At 46.5% G+C, this 16209-nt stretch overlaps 1 protein-coding gene across 1 annotated transcript in view; it reads right to left on the bottom strand.

Annotated features, from left to right (window-relative positions):
- The window catches only part of RAVER2 (ribonucleoprotein, PTB binding 2), a gene marked incomplete at both ends in the record, with an annotated part of 41559 nt that overhangs the window by 17103 nt on the left and 8247 nt on the right, over positions 1 to 16209 (bottom strand). Inside the window, 2 exons of the mRNA XM_080348998.1 lie at positions 557 to 1026; positions 13260 to 13326. Of these exons, the coding sequence (XP_080205124.1) occupies positions 557 to 1026; positions 13260 to 13326 (537 nt within the window). The remainder of the gene's footprint in view (positions 1 to 556; positions 1027 to 13259; positions 13327 to 16209) is intronic.

The following is a 16209-nucleotide window of genomic DNA, read 5'->3' as shown; positions in this document are numbered from 1 at the left end:
TCAACTGCCTGCTTTTGGTACACAAAGGCAATAAGAATCTACCTCTTCTGTACCTGCAAGCTTTCCAAAAGAAAGCAAGCCCAGTGACTGAGATCCCAAGCCTTCACCTTCATCAGCAAAAAAACACAGCAGATATTTGCAGAGGTTTCTTAAATATCTTAATTATACACATATACATATTCTCCATAATCTAAATTGTTGCACTGGTATTCATATACTCTGGCTTTCGTTACTGAGGAATAAAACCATCATCAACCATTAAAAGCTCCCCAAAATATTTCTAAAATTATTTTCAATAAAATAAATGATGTCCTATAAACATTTTATTGGCACTTCAAAGGAGCAATCTCCTGCAGAATTCCCCGATGACATCGGCCACTCACTGCAAACCCAGATCAATAAAGCTTCTGTACCACATCATATATCACAATGCAGATGCATGACTATTCACTACCTATATTAAAAATAAAAGGATAATGCAGCAAGCAGTGAATATGCAAATACAGAGCTACTTAAATCACAACCATGATCTTCCAAAGATACAAATTCAACATACCTGGCAGAAAACGGGTTTATACTTTAGTGAAAAAGCTTGGATCAGTTCTTTTGAATCAGCATAGTCTTTTTGAAATTTATCTACACAAAGGCACTTGGAGTGAATAAGATTTGTTGTCAGCTGGTTCACGTCCATCCACTGTGCAAAGAGGGTGCTCTGGTCTAACTGTTTCCCCAGAAGTTCCAGTCTCGCCTTGGCAGCAGAGTCCTTCTTCATGTATTCCACAAAGCCGTAGCCCTTTGAATGGCCAGTAACCTCGTTATACACCAAAAAACACCTCTCGACATTGCCATATGCACGCACGAGTTCTTCAAACTCTTCCAACGTAAATGAAATGGGCAAATTAGTAATGCACAGCAAAGCATCTGTTGGTTGGAGCTGCACCGATATTTCTTTTCCCCGAAGAGAATACTGGTGAAATTTCTGAATGGCGCTTTGAGCCTGTTCTCCGTTTAACAGAGTGACGAACGCTGGAAGAGATCAGAACAAGTTAGACCATCTACCACAGTATCTCTCCAGCTACAGAGGTAATTAACCTCTTCCCTCCCCCTAAAACCCACCGCTGGAAGTCACAGGAAAAACAAGAGTTTGGGATTTACCCTGAAGATGCAACAGACACAGAGATATGCTGTAATACACATTTAGAATCTGGCATTATCAACTGGACGTCACGAGTAATCAACTCAAAAAGTAACCACAGAAACACAGATATACACAACATCATTATTTTTAAACAACACAATTTTACATTTGGGAAAGAAAAAGAAAATTACATTTTCTACTGAAGTCAACACATTGCTGATTCTACTGAATTTCTTGGAGAACAGCATCCACAAATTCTCACTTTGGAGTTACTGGATCTTCTTTTGGTTTTCAGTCCGTAAATCATTTCCCACAATCACAGAACCAGAGGCTGGATGAGGCTGACAGGGACCTCTGGAGACCATCTTCCCCAATCCCCTGCTCAAGCAGGGCCACCCAGAGCTGTTTACACAGGACCATGTCCAGGTATCTCCAAGGATGGAGACTCCACAGCCTCTCTGGGCAACCTGCAATCTGTGACCCTCACAATGAAAAAGTGGTTCCTGATGCTCACAGGGAAACTCCTGCGGTTCAGCTGGCATCTGTTGCCTTGTACTCTGTGAATTACACAGGATGTATAGTAACAGTCTGCAGTGAACCAAGCAGGTGGAAGTGAATTTCTTCTGTTTTCTTCTGGTGACCAACCGAAGTGCACAGCACAGGGCAGTCCCCGGCAAACACTTGGGTTCATTGTGGGGAAGGGCAGATGCAGGTCTCGCACTCCCCCAGAGATCCCCTCAGCAATGGCAGCCAGTCGTGATGCACAGGTGGGCACTGGGATGTGTCTGCAATGCCGAAGGTGTGAACGATCACCTCCAGAAAACTCAGCATCTTAAATTGCAGCAGCAAGTACCACCCAAATCTTGAAAACAGGGCAGTGGGTGAGATCTGCTGCTTTTAAGTCTCTTCTCATCTTTGCTGAACTGCTTTTCTTTACATTGATCCTACAGATACTACATTCCCCTTCTCAGCACTACCAGTTCTTGTTTTCTTTTTCATTTTATTGTTTATTTGTGTCTTCTCACTGGACTGCTGGAAAAGCCATAACACGTGGATGTGGCAGCACCTCCAGGCACCAGCCCTGCTGATGTCATGGCTATGTCACAGTGCACAGACTGCTCGTGCTGGTCCACGTCAGGGGTTTGTGACACGGTGGCCCCAGACGGGTATAAATAGGGCTGACACAGTTTGGACACGGGCACAACCACACAATGGCACGTGGCACGTTCCTGTCCCCTCCCACCTTGCCACCGGGATGGAGAGCTCTCAGTGCTTGACAGGACAGGTAAGATAGTTCTGGGCTCTACCCTGTCCTGGTTAGGCAGGGAGCTTCCCAAAGCCATGGGCAAAGGCAGCTCCACAACTCTCCTCCCTGGGTAGCCAAGGGCTGGCCACCAGCCCTGGGGATGTCAAGGCCATGTCATAGAGGACACAGCCTTGGCAGCAGTCCATGTCACAGTGGGGTAAAGCAACAGGGTTGGCCCAGGACAGGTGTCTCCTCACTGTCTGGGATTCATGTGATAGACAGCCACAGGCAGAATTGCTGAGGGCAGGGATGCCGGGGCTGGTTATGGAAACAGAGGGTGGCTGCTGTGAGTGTTGATTCTCCTGTTCTTCACAGCCACAGCAGTGGACAAAGGGAATGTCACAAGACCCACCGCATCATGGTGCCACGAGCAGCTGGCTGGAACACGTAGCCATGGTCAAGAGGACCTCCACAACACCCACCATAGCTGTAGCCCCATCATCCTACAGAAAGCCAGAAGGTGCCCACACTCGTGGGCAAAGGGAGAGCCACAACAACTACCACATCTGTATCCCATCCAGGTCCCACAGCTGCTCAAAGGTGCCACAGCGTTGGACAAAGGGAACGTCAGAACATCCACCACCTCTCTACTGCATCATGGTGCCACAAGCAGCTGGATGGAACACGCAAGCATGGACAAGAGGACCTCCGCAACACCCACCATAGCTGTAGCCCCATCATCCTACAGAAAGCCAGAAGGTGCCCACACTCGTGGGCAAAGGGAGAGCCACAACAACTACCACATCTGTATCCCATCCAGGTCCCACAGCTGCTCAAAGGTGCCACAGCGTTGGACAAAGGGAACGTCAGAACATCCACCACCTCTCTACTGCATCATGGTGCCACAAGCAGCTGGATGGAACACGCAGCCATGGACAAGAGGACCTCCGCAACACCCACCATAGCTGTAGCCCCATCATCCTACAGAAAGCCAGAAGGTGCCCACACTCGTGGGCAAAGGGAGAGCCACAACAACTACCACATCTGTATCCCATCCAGGTCCTACAGCTGCTCAAAGGTGCCACAGCGTTGGACAAAGGGAACGTCAGAACATCCACCACCTCTCTACCACATCATGGTCCCACAAGCCACTGGAAGGAACACGCAAGCATGGACAAGTGGACCTCCACAAAACCCATCGTATCTGTACCCCGTCATCACCCTACAGACAGAAGGTGCCCACAGCCCAGGGCAAAGGGAAAGCTGCACCACTCAATTTCTCTGTACCCCATCCAGGTCTCACAGGCTGCTCAAATGTGCCACAGCCATGGACTAAGGGAATGTCACAAGACCCACCACATCATGGTGCCACAAGCAGCTGGATGGAACACGCAGCTGTGGACAAGGAGACCTCCGCAACAAAACCAAGCATACCTACACCCTGTCCTCATCCTACAGATGGCCAGAAATGCCAACTGCCTTGCTCAGAAGTCAGCCACAACATCCAATTTATCTCTTCCCCACCCAGGATTCACCGGCTGCTCAAAGGTGCCCCCAGCCAAGGAAAAAGGAAGCACCAAAACACCCACCGTCTCTGTATCCCATCCTCATCCTGCAACCAGACAGATGGCACCAACAGCTGTGAACAGAGGGAGCACGGCAACAGACATTGCTTCTCCAAGACATCGTGGTTCCACATGCAACTAGAAAGAACACAATGATGTGGAGAAAGGGATCTCACAACAGCCACCATAGCTGAACCCCATCCTCATCCAACACAGCACGAGAAGGTGCCCACATCTGTGGGCCAAGGGAGGGTTGCCTCACTGATTGTACCTTTACCCCATACAGGTCCCACAAGCTGCTCAAAGGTGCCACAGCCGTGGACAAAGGGAATGTCAGAACATCCACCACCTCTCTACCACATCATGGTTCCACAGGCAACCAGAAGGAACACACAGACGTCGACAAGGGGACCTCCACAACAGGTACCACAGCTGCACCCCGTCCTCATCCTACACAGCACTTGATGGTGCCCACAATTGTGGGCCAAGTGAGAGCTGCACCACTGACTGTACCTATACCCCATCCAGGTCCCACAGGCTGCTCAAAGGTGCCACAGCCATGGACAAAGGGAATGTCACAAGACCCACCACCTCTCTACCACATCATGGTGCCACAAGCAGCTGGATGGACCACGTAGCCATAGACAAGGGGACCTTCACAACCCCTACCATAGCTGTAGCCCGTCCTCATCCTACAGACACACTTGTGGGCCAAGGGAGAGCCAGACTACCCAATGTAACTGTATCCCCATCCAGGTCCCACCACCTACTCAGATTTGCCCACAGCCATGGATTATGGAAACATCAAAACACCCACAGTATCTGTACCCCATCCTCATCCTGCATCAAGCCAGAAGGTGCCAAAAGCCATGGACAGCAGGAATGCTGCAACACCCATCACCTCTCCAACATGTCATGGTTCCACCGGCAGCTGGAAGGAACATGCAGCCACGGACCATCTCATCTCCACAACACCCACCATATCAGAACCCCATCACCAACCCACAGGGAACCAAAGGTTCGTGCAGCCGTGGATAAAGGGAGTTCTGTATTGCCTACTGTACCTTTACCACCTCGCGGTCCTACAGCCAGCCCGAAAGTGCTGACTTTTTCTTGTGTTGACGGGTCTGGAGGACCAATCTCAATGGGGAAAGACTGAGGGACCTGGGATGGGGTTATTCTGGAGAACAGGAGCTGAGGGGAGACCTTGCTCTCTGCAACTGCCTGAAAGGAGATTGGAGCCGGGGGGGGGGGGTTGGGCTCTGCTCCCAAGGAACAAGCGCCAGGACCAGATGAAACAGCCTCGAGTTGTGCCAGGGGAGGCTGAGGTTGGATCTGGGGAACAATTTCTTCCCCAAAGGGCTCTGGGGCATTGGAACAGGCTGCCCAGGGCAGTGGTGGAGTCACCATTTCTGGAGGGGTTGAACAGATGGTAGATGAGGTTCTCAGGGTCATGGGGTAGAGGTGGACTTGGCAGTGTCGGGTTAACAGCTGGACTCGAACATCTTAAAGGTGTTGTCCATCCTAAGCTATTCTATGGTTCTATTAGTTACAACTTTCTAAATGAGGATTTCTAACAGCCACAGTGTGTTTTAAAGCAAGTTCTGGTCTGTGACTATCAGGTAGCAGTTCATAAAGCAAAAAAAAAAGAAGCAAGTATAGTCTTGGTGACATACACCTGATATTTGAGATCTGAGTTCTGCTGTTCTAGTCAGACTGAATGTTGCTGTGCATCCTGCAAGCAACTAGTTTGTACTAACACACAACCAATGCCTTTGCAGGGGATTTTACCATCCGTCATAACCGAAGAGACCTGTCATCAACTCAGGAGAATTTTAGAAGATCTAACTAGAAACATCTACAGAGCTCTACAAAGTTCCAATTATGTCCCTTAAACTAAAAAAACCCTTAGATTACTAAATAAATAAATAAAGCAAAAAAACCCACTCAATACAAAGAGAGTTCCTTACACAAATAGTTCACACTACAATACGTATGACCATCTTTTAGATGGATAACTATTGTGTTGTGTCTACTTATTCAGACAAGATGGAATAAATACATATGAACACCCACAGACACAGCCAAAACCATTAACAGAACTTTTGCTTTTCGCACAGCAAAGTTATGATCACCAAAAATAATTTGCAATATAAAGAACAGGAATAGGAAGAGCTGAGAGGCTCAAGAATTTGGCTGATTGTATAGTAACATAAGATTCTGCAACACCAGGGTCTCCAAACACAGTTTTAAAGTCTTCATGAATATGGAGATAAAGTAAATTAATGTATCCAAATAAGCCAAAAACAAGATAAGCCACCTACAGTGTATTCCAGTTGCAAAAAAATTTGCAGAGGCATGCAGTAAAACATACAAAATTTCACACGAATAGGCAGAGTACTATATAAATATCTACATATACTCAAAGACACATGTATACACTCTAAAACCAACACAAATACTCAATAAAAAACTAGTTATATATGAGAGCATCTAGATTAAAATATTCATCCTTCTTGGAAGGATGAACACAGACATCCAGTCTGCTGTTAAATAGCAGACTATAATACCTCACAGACATAAAATTTGCAAGATAATGGAACATTAAAGTACAAATTCTTGCTCCTTACAGGCAGATGTCAAGAAACACTATTATCCTCATGAAATTCTGACAGAAATCTACCACAGCTACCGCATTAAGGTTTAGTCCTGGAAATGAAGGTTGCCTCAGGAGCCGGGCCAGGTGGCCGGACCTGTGGTGGTTTGGAAAGACAGGAACATGTAGAGAAATATTTGTCCATTCCTGTACCCCAGAAATGCTAAAAATCCGTGAATTCTCTATTTATAGAATTAATTTGTAAATGGAAAATCAGACTTCAAATTCAGGATTTAATTTCCTTCAAAGACTCTTTTAATAAATCACTTCTGGCTTATATTACCTGACACAAATGCATGTGGATTTAAGTTTGTTGTCCTCTGATCATGTCACTTTCCTAAGAGAGCACAAACCTCAGGTCTAACTTTTCAAAGCAAATCAGATAGTTGAGGTCAGCTTTGTCCCAAAGAGACACCCGCTAAGGGAATAAGCCCGAGAGATACCATAGTGGACCAGTCTACTTCTGCTTGACATCGGTAAAGTTTCCAACTCTCTGTCGGCTTCAGTAGAAGGTGACAAACTATATAGCCATAAAAGGCACCAAGGGACATGAAGTTATGTGGCGGCAGAGAACCTGATGACTTCATGCACAGCAGATGATGTTTCTCATGAGTTTCATGACAGAGCTGAAATGTATGACACTGGAAGGCTTTCAGTTCTTACCTGTTCTTTTATTTGGGAAAGAAAAAGAAAATTACATTTTCTACTGAAGTCAACACATTGCTGATTCTACTGAATTTCTTGGAGAACAGCATCCACAAATTCTCACTTTGGAGTTACTGGATCTTCTTTTGGTTTTCAGTCCGTAAATCATTTCCCACAATCACAGAACCAGAGGCTGGATGAGGTTGGCAGGGACCTCTGGAGACCATCTTCCCCAATCCCCTGCTCAAGCAGGGCCACCCAGAGCTGGTTACGCAGGACCATGTCCAGGTATCTCCAAGGATGGAGACTCCACAGCCTCTCTGGGCAACCTGCAACCTGTGACCCTCACAATGAAAAAGTGGTTCCTGATGCTCACAGGGAAACTCCTGCGGTTCAGCTGGCATCTGTTGCCTTGTACTCTGTGAATTACACAGGATGTATAGTAACAGTCTGCAGTGAACCAAGCAGGTGGAAGTGAATTTCTTCTGTTTTCTTCTGGTGACCAACCGAAGTGCACAGCACAGGGCAGTCCCCGGCAAACACTTGGGTTCATTGTGGGGAAGGGCAGATGCAGGTCTCGCACTCCCCCAGAGATCCCCTCAGCAATGGCAGCCAGTCGTGATGCACAGGTGGGCACTGGGATGTGTCTGCAATGCCGAAGGTGTGAACGATCACCTCCAGAAAACTCAGCATCTTAAATTGCAGCAGCAAGTACCACCCAAATCTTGAAAACAGGGCAGTGGGTGAGATCTGCTGCTTTTAAGTCTCTTCTCATCTTTGCTGAACTGCTTTTCTTTACATTGATCCTACAGTTACTACATTCCCCTTCTCAGCACTACCAGTTCTTGTTTTCTTTTTCATTTTATTGTTTATTTGTGTCTTCTCACTGGACTGCTGGAAAAGCCATAACACGTGGATGTGGCAGCACCTCCAGGCACCAGCCCTGCTGATGTCATGGCTATGTCACAGTGCACAGACTGCTCGTGCTGGTCCACGTCAGGGGTTTGTGACACGGTGGCCCCAGACGGGTATAAATAGGGCTGACACAGTTTGGACACGGGCACAACCACACAATGGCACGTGGCACGTTCCTGTCCCCTCCCACCTTGCCACCGGGATGGAGAGCTCTCAGTGCTTGACAGGACAGGTAAGATAGTTCTGGGCTCTACCCTGTCCTGGTTAGGCAGGGAGCTTCCCAAAGCCATGGGCAAAGGCAGCTCCACAACTCTCCTCCCTGGGTAGCCAAGGGCTGGCCACCAGCCCTGGGGATGTCAAGGCCATGTCATAGAGGACACAGCCTTGGCAGCAGTCCATGTCACAGTGGGGTAAAGCAACAGGGTTGGCCCAGGACAGGTGTCTCCTCACTGTCTGGGATTCATGTGATAGACAGCCACAGGCAGAATTGCTGAGGGCAGGGATGCCGGGGCTGGTTATGGAAACAGAGGGTGGCTGCTGTGAGTGTTGATTCTCCTGTTCTTCACAGCCACAGCAGTGGACAAAGGGAATGTCACAAGACCCACCGCATCATGGTGCCACGAGCAGCTGGCTGGAACACGTAGCCATGGACAAGAGGACCTCCGCAACACCCACCATAGCTGTAGCCCCATCATCCTACAGAAAGCCAGAAGGTGCCCACACTCGTGGGCAAAGGGAGAGCCACAACAACTACCACATCTGTATCCCATCCAGGTCCTACAGCTGCCCAAAGGTGCCACAGCGTTGGACAAAGGGAACGTCAGAACATCCACCACCTCTCTAACACGTCACGGTCCCACAAGCCACTGGAAGGAACACGCAAGCATGGACAAGTGGACCTCCACAAAACCTATCGTATCTGTACCCCGTCATCACCCTACAGACAGAAGGTGCCCACAGCCCAGGGCAAAGGGAAAGCTGCACCACCCAATTTCTCTGTACTCCATCCAGGTCTCACAGGCTGCTCAAAGGTCTCACAGCCATGGACAAAGGAAATGTAACAAGACCCACCACATCATGGTGCCACGAGCAGCTGGATGGAACACGTAGCCATGGACAAGTGGACCTCCGCAACACCCACCATAGCTGTAGCCCCATCATCCTACAGAAAGCCAGAAGGTGCCCACACTCGTGGGCAAAGGGAGAGCCACAACAACTACCACATCTGTATCCCATCCAGGTCCTACAGCTGCTCAAAGGTGCCACAGCATTGGACAAAGAGAATGTCAGAACATCCACCACCTCTCTACCACATCATGGTCCCACAAGCCACTGGAAGGAACACGCAAGCATGGACAAGTGGACCTCCACAAAACCCATCGTATCTGTACCCCGTCATCACCCTACAGACAGAAGGTGCCCACAGCCCAGGGCAAAGGGAAAGCTGCACCACCCAATTTCTCTGTACCCCATCCAGGTCTCACAGGCTGCTCAAATGTGCCACAGCCATGGACTAAGGGAATGTCACAAGACCCACCACATCATGGTGCCACAAGCAGCTGGATGGAACACGCAGCTGTGGACAAGGAGACCTCCGCAACAAAACCCAGCATACCCACACCCTGTCCTCATCCTACAGATGGCCAGAAATGCCAACTGCCTTGCTCAGAAGTCAGCCACAACACCCAATTTATCCGTTCCCCACCCAGGATTCACCGGCTGCTCAAAGGTGCCCCCAGCCAAGGAAAAAGGAAGCACCAAACCACCCACCGTCTCTGTATCCCATCCTCATCCTGCAACCAGACAGATGGCACCAACAGCTGTGAACAGAGGGAGCACGGCAACAGACATCACTTCTCCAAGACATCGTGGTTCCACGTGCAACTAGAAAGAACACAATGATGTGGAGAAAGGGATCTCACAACAGCCACCATAGCTGAACCCCATCCTCATCCAACACAGCACGAGAAGGTGCCCACATCTGTGGGCCAAGGGAGGGTTGCCTCACTGATTGTACCTTTACCCCATACAGGTCCCACAAGCTGCTCAAAGGTGCCACAGCCGTGGACAAAGGGAATGTCAGAACATCTACCACCTCTCTACCACGTCATGGTTCCACAGGCAACCACAAAGAACACACAGACGTCGACAAGGGGACCTCCACAACAGGTACCACAGCTGCACCCCGTCCTCATCCTACACAGCACTTGATGGTGCCCACAATTGTGGGCCAAGTGAGAGCTGCACCACTGACTGTACCTATACCCCATCCAGGTCCCACAGGCTGCTCAAAGATGCCACAGCCATGGACAAAGGGAATGTCACAAGACCCACCACCTCTCTACCACATCATGGTGCCACAAGCAGCTGGATGGACCACGTAGCCATAGACAAGGGGACCTTCACAACACCTACCATAGCTGTAGCCCGTCCTCATCCTACAGACACACTTGTGGGCCAAGGGAGAGCCAGACTACCCAATGTAACTGTATCCCCATCCAGGTCCCACCACCTACTCAGATTTGCCCACAGCCATGGATTATGGAAACATCAAAACACCCACAGTATCTGTACCCCATCCTCATCCTGCATCAAGCCAGAAGGTGCCAAAAGCCATGGACAGCAGGAATGCTGCAACACCCATCACCTCTCCAACATGTCATGGTTCCACCGGCAGCTGGAAGGAACATGCAGCCACGGACCATCTCATCTCCACAACACCCACCATATCAGAACCCCATCACCAACCCACAGGGAACCAAAGGTTCGTGTAGCCGTGGATAAAGGGAGTTCTGTATTGCCTACTGTACCTTTACCACCTCGCGGTCCTACAGCCAGCCCGAAAGTGCTGACTTTTTCTTGTGTTGACGGGTCTGGAGGACCAATCTCAATGGGGAAAGACTGAGGGACCTGGGATGGGGTTATTCTGGAGAACAGGAGCTGAGGGGAGACCTTGCTCTCTGCAACTGCCTGAAAGGAGATTGGAGCCGGGGGGGTGTCGGGCTCTGCTCCCAAGGAACAAGCGCCAGGACCAGATGAAACAGCCTCGAGTTGTGCCAGGGGAGGCTGAGGTTGGATCTGGGGAACAATTTCTTCCCCAAAGGGCTCTGGGGCATTGGAACAGGCTGCCCAGGGCAGTGGTGGAGTCACCATTTCTGGAGGGGTTGAACAGATGGTAGATGAGGTTCTCAGGGTCATGGGGTAGAGGTGGACTTGGCAGTGTCGGGTTAACAGCTGGACTCGAACATCTTAAAGGTGTTGTCCATCCTAAGCTATTCTATGGTTCTATTAGTTACAACTTTCTAAATGAGGATTTCTAACAGCCACAGTGTGTTTTAAAGCAAGTTCTGGTCTGTGACTATCAGGTAGCAGTTCATAAAGCAAAAAAAAAAGAAGCAAGTATAGTCTTGGTGACATACACCTGATATTTGAGATCTGAGTTCTGCTGTTCTAGTCAGACTGAATGTTGCTGTGCATCCTGCAAGCAACTAGTTTGTACTAACACACAACCAATGCCTTTGCAGGGGTTTTTACCATCCGTCATAACCGAAGAGACCTGTCATCAACTCAGGAGAATTTTAGAAGATCTAACTAGAAACATCTACAGAGCTCTACGAAGTTCCAATTATGTCCCTTAAACTAAAAAAACCCTTAGATTACTAAATAAATAAATAAAGCAAAAAAACCCACTCAATACAAAGAGAGTTCCTTACATAAATAGTTCACACTACAATACGTATGTCCATCTTTTAGACGGATAACTATTCTGTTGTGTCTACTTATTCAGACAAGATGGAATAAATACATATGAACACCCACAGACACAGCCAAAACCATTAACAGAACTTTTGCTTTTCGCACAGCAAAGTTATGATCACCAAAAATAATTTGCAATATAAAGAACAGGAATAGGAAGAGCTGAGAGGCTCAAGAATTTGGCTGATTGCATAGTAACATAAGATTCTGCAACACCAGGGTCTCCAAACACAGTTTTAAAGTCTTCATGAATATGGAGATAAAGTAAATTAATGTATCCAAATAAGCCAAAAACAAGATAAGCCACCTACAGTGTATTCCAGTCGCAAAAAAATTTGCAGAGGCATGCAGTAAAACATACAAAATTTCACACGAATAGGCAGAGTACTATATAAATATCTACATATACTCAAAGACACATGTATACACTCTAAAACCAACACAAATACTCAATAAAAAACTAGTTATATATGAGAGCATCTAGATTAAATTAAAATATTCATCCTTCTTGGAAGGATGAACACAGACATCCAGTCTGCTGTTAAATAGCAGACTATAATACCTCACAGACAAACTGGCCATATTCAGACATAAAATCTGCAAGATAATGGAACATTAAAGTACAAATTCTTGCTCCTTACAGGCAGATGTCAAGAAACACTATTATCCTCATGAAATTCTGACAGAAATCTACCACAGCTACCGCATTAAGGTTTTGTCCTGGAAATGAAGGTTGCCTCAGGAGCCGGGCCAGGTGGAAGGACCTGTGGTGGTTTGGAAAGACAGGAACATGTAGAGAAATATTTGTCCATTCCTGTACCCCAGAAATACTAAAAATCTGTGAATCCTCTATTTATAGAATTAATTTGTAAATGGAAAATCAGACTTCAAATTCAGGATTTAATTTCCTTCAAAGACTCAAGCACTCTTTTAATAAATCACTTCTGGCTTATATTACCTGACACAAAAGCATGTGGCTTTAGGTTTGTTGTCCTCTGATCACGTCACTTTCCTAAGAGAGCACAAACCTCAGGTCTAACTTTTCAAAGCAAATCAGATAGTTGAGGTCAGCTTTGTCCCAAAGAGACACCTGCTAAGGGAATATGCCCAAGAGATACCATAGTGGACCAGTCTACTTCTGCTTGACATCGGTAAAGTTTCCAACTCTCTGCTGGCTTCAGTAGAAGGTGACAAACTATATAGCCATAAAAGGCACCAAGGGACATGAAGTTATGTGGCGGCAGAGAACCTGATGACTTCATGCACAGCAGATGATGTTTCTCATGAGTTTCATGACAGAGCTGAAATGTATAACACTGGAAGGCTTTAAGTTCTTACCTGTTCTTTTATTTCTGTCCACATAACAATACTTGATTTCATAATCTTTAAATAAGTCATGGATTTCCTAGAAGAGAAAAGTACAAGTAACATCAGATAAATAATCCACCAGACCAAGTAAGTGCATAAATTCATCTTCATTAAAAAAAATAAATATATATATAGAGAGAGAGAGATATAAAATGTCCAAATAAACAGAAAATCTCACCATAGAAACACTATCAAATATTTGTTTTTAAAAGAGCTAGTTATACTACTGCAGCAATGTTTTTATCTCGCCACAAAAACTGGCTTACTGAATTTGATTAATTTACTTGTCATTATATAAAGTCACATAAGCACAACAGGGCACCCTGTTGACTGTCTGTTGATAAAGATAAGTAACATCGCAGTTCATTAAATAGCAAACCCCCCCACAATTTCTCCAAAATACAGCTAGCATAGTTAAAATACCACACAGACAAGAAATACTGGCAACATCACAACACGCAGTTTACTGAGGCCGGGCAACGCCATCATAAAGTGCAATGGTTGCTTTAATTTCCTTTAACTGCTCAAGTTCACTTTGATTTTCACTGTTTTAATAATGAATATTCTTTCAACCAGCAGATAACTGTGGCCAGAATACCCCCTGGAAAGTATCCTCTATCAATTACCACACAGATGCTCAATGAAGAATCAGTCCCAAGGGCATTATTTGCTCCCACTAATTAATGGAGAGAGAATAGGGCTGAGGTAGGAGCAAGTGTTAGAGGTGCACAGCAGTTTGCTATAGCTATTCCCCAACAAGAGCATATGCCCCCCCAAAACCACAAACTATTATCAGTTCAGGGGTGAGAATGTAGATATGAACAAAAATCATTCCCAAGAAGAAACCATGAGTAGTAACGGGATATATTTATTCCTTTACTTGGATAAATCCCATACCTCAGAGTGAAAAAAAACCATGTGAGTCAGCAAAACAATCAACCATCTTTGTCTGAAAGTTTAATTGCAGACAATTTCCACTAGCCCAGTCTACTTGCCAGTTTGCTAATTCAATACATATAGCCTAGAGGTTAATTGGGTTCTCCGTGACCAGTATCAGGTGCATACCTTTTAGTCAAGCGAACACCAATCTCTAGTTTCACTAGTTAACAGCTGTCAAATACTACATTAATAAAACATAGCAGCATTTCTCAAGCTACCAGCCATCCTCTCATCAGATATGATAAGGACGCCATTTCTGAGAAGCAAAATACACCAGGCACAATTCAAAGATTCAAGTCAAGCACGATTTGACTGTGGGCATCTCTCTAACAAGAACTAGACGGGAGCTCATTCTCCATCACAAGAGATTAAGAAAACATTTTCTGCATGGTTTTGTGCTATATTGTGGCACTGAAAACTCAAAGTTATTTCTGTCCCACTTAGAACAAGAAAAGAGTAACACTGGAAGTTTCATATGATTATTAAGTAGCAGGAAATATTATTTCAAACAGCTCTGAACATGCTTTTGAAGGTCATCTGTGAATCAGATGATTTCACATGATTTCCCAGTAACTGTTTGAAAGTTAAACTGAGAGGGAAACTAGCCTGTAGTGAACATATCATGAAGTCTCATGTAAAAAATGATGAGAACATAGAAAAAAATTTAAAATGAAAATCTAATTTAAGCAAATTAATTTTTGTAGAGATTTTAATATTGATTTGCACAGGTTGTGTCAAACACCACTGAGTTTGCACACTGGGCTCTTCCAGGAAGGTGCTTTTCTGGTGCTCTCACATCCCCCATGGCAGGGCTGAGCTTGTGGAATATTTCAGCTAAAGCATCTTTCACACAAAGACTGTTCATGACAATTTACAAAAATAAAACACACCATGCCAACTCTTCAGCAAATGTATACTCCTTCAAATTAAACAGATATGTAAATGTCTGTGTACATCAGACTAAGATTCCTCATAATATTTTCAAAACTACTAAGCTGGCTTTTTAACTTGGGCACTGATCTAAACTTAACCTTCAACATCTTTCAACACTTAGGTCTGTTAGAAAAGAACAAACACTACCTACCATTTAATGTTGTTAACAGAACTGCCAGGGAGAGCCACAGGACACCTTACCCGCTGTTCTAACCAGGTTCAGCTCTGCACCACCAAATACCCAGCACCACCAGCACTGAACGAAGTTGCTCCCTCTGGGGTAACCACTTACCCACTATTCAGCCTGACCAACCTGGCGGCCTCCTACAATGGGTGGTCACACCCAGAGGGTAGTGGTCAATGGCACAATGTCTGGATGGACACCAGTGACAAGTGGTGTCTCCCAGGGGTCCGTACTGGGACCAGTATTGCTTAATATCTTCATCCGTGAGATAGACATTGGGAACAACTATACCTCCAGCAAGTTTGTGGATGACACCAAGGTGAGCAGTGCAGGTGACACGCGTGAGGGAGGGGTTCCATCCAGAGGGACCTGGACAAGCTTGGGAAGTGGGACTCATGCAAACTTCATGAAGTTCAACAAGGTCAAGTGCAAGGTCCTGCACCTGGGTCAGGGCAACCCCCAGTATCAATACAGACTGGAGATGGAGGAACGGAGAGCAGCCCAGTGGAGGAGGACTTGAGGGTGCTGGGGGATGAAAGATGGGACAGGAGCTGGCAATGTGTGCTTGCAGCCCAGAGGTAAATCACATCCTGGACTGCATCAACAGGAGCATGGCCAGCAGGTTTGGGGGGGATTCTGCCCCTCTGCTCCGCTCTGGTGAGATCCCCCTGCAGTGCTGGTCCAGCTCTGGGGTCCTCAGCACAAGACAGACATGGAGCTGCTGGAAAGGGGCCAGGGGAACCCCAGAAATTATCAGCGGCTGGAACAGCTCTGCTGGGACGACAGGCTGAGAGAGTTGGAGTGTTCAGCTGGAGAAGAGAAGCTCTGGGGAGTCCTTATTGCGGCCTTTCAGTACCTAAAAGG

The sequence above is a fragment of the Nesoenas mayeri genome, assembly GCF_963082525.1.
Source record: "Nesoenas mayeri genome assembly, chromosome: 8".
Classification (NCBI taxonomy): Eukaryota; Metazoa; Chordata; class Aves; order Columbiformes; family Columbidae; genus Nesoenas; species Nesoenas mayeri.
This window is presented reverse-complemented; position numbering and strand designations above follow the sequence as displayed.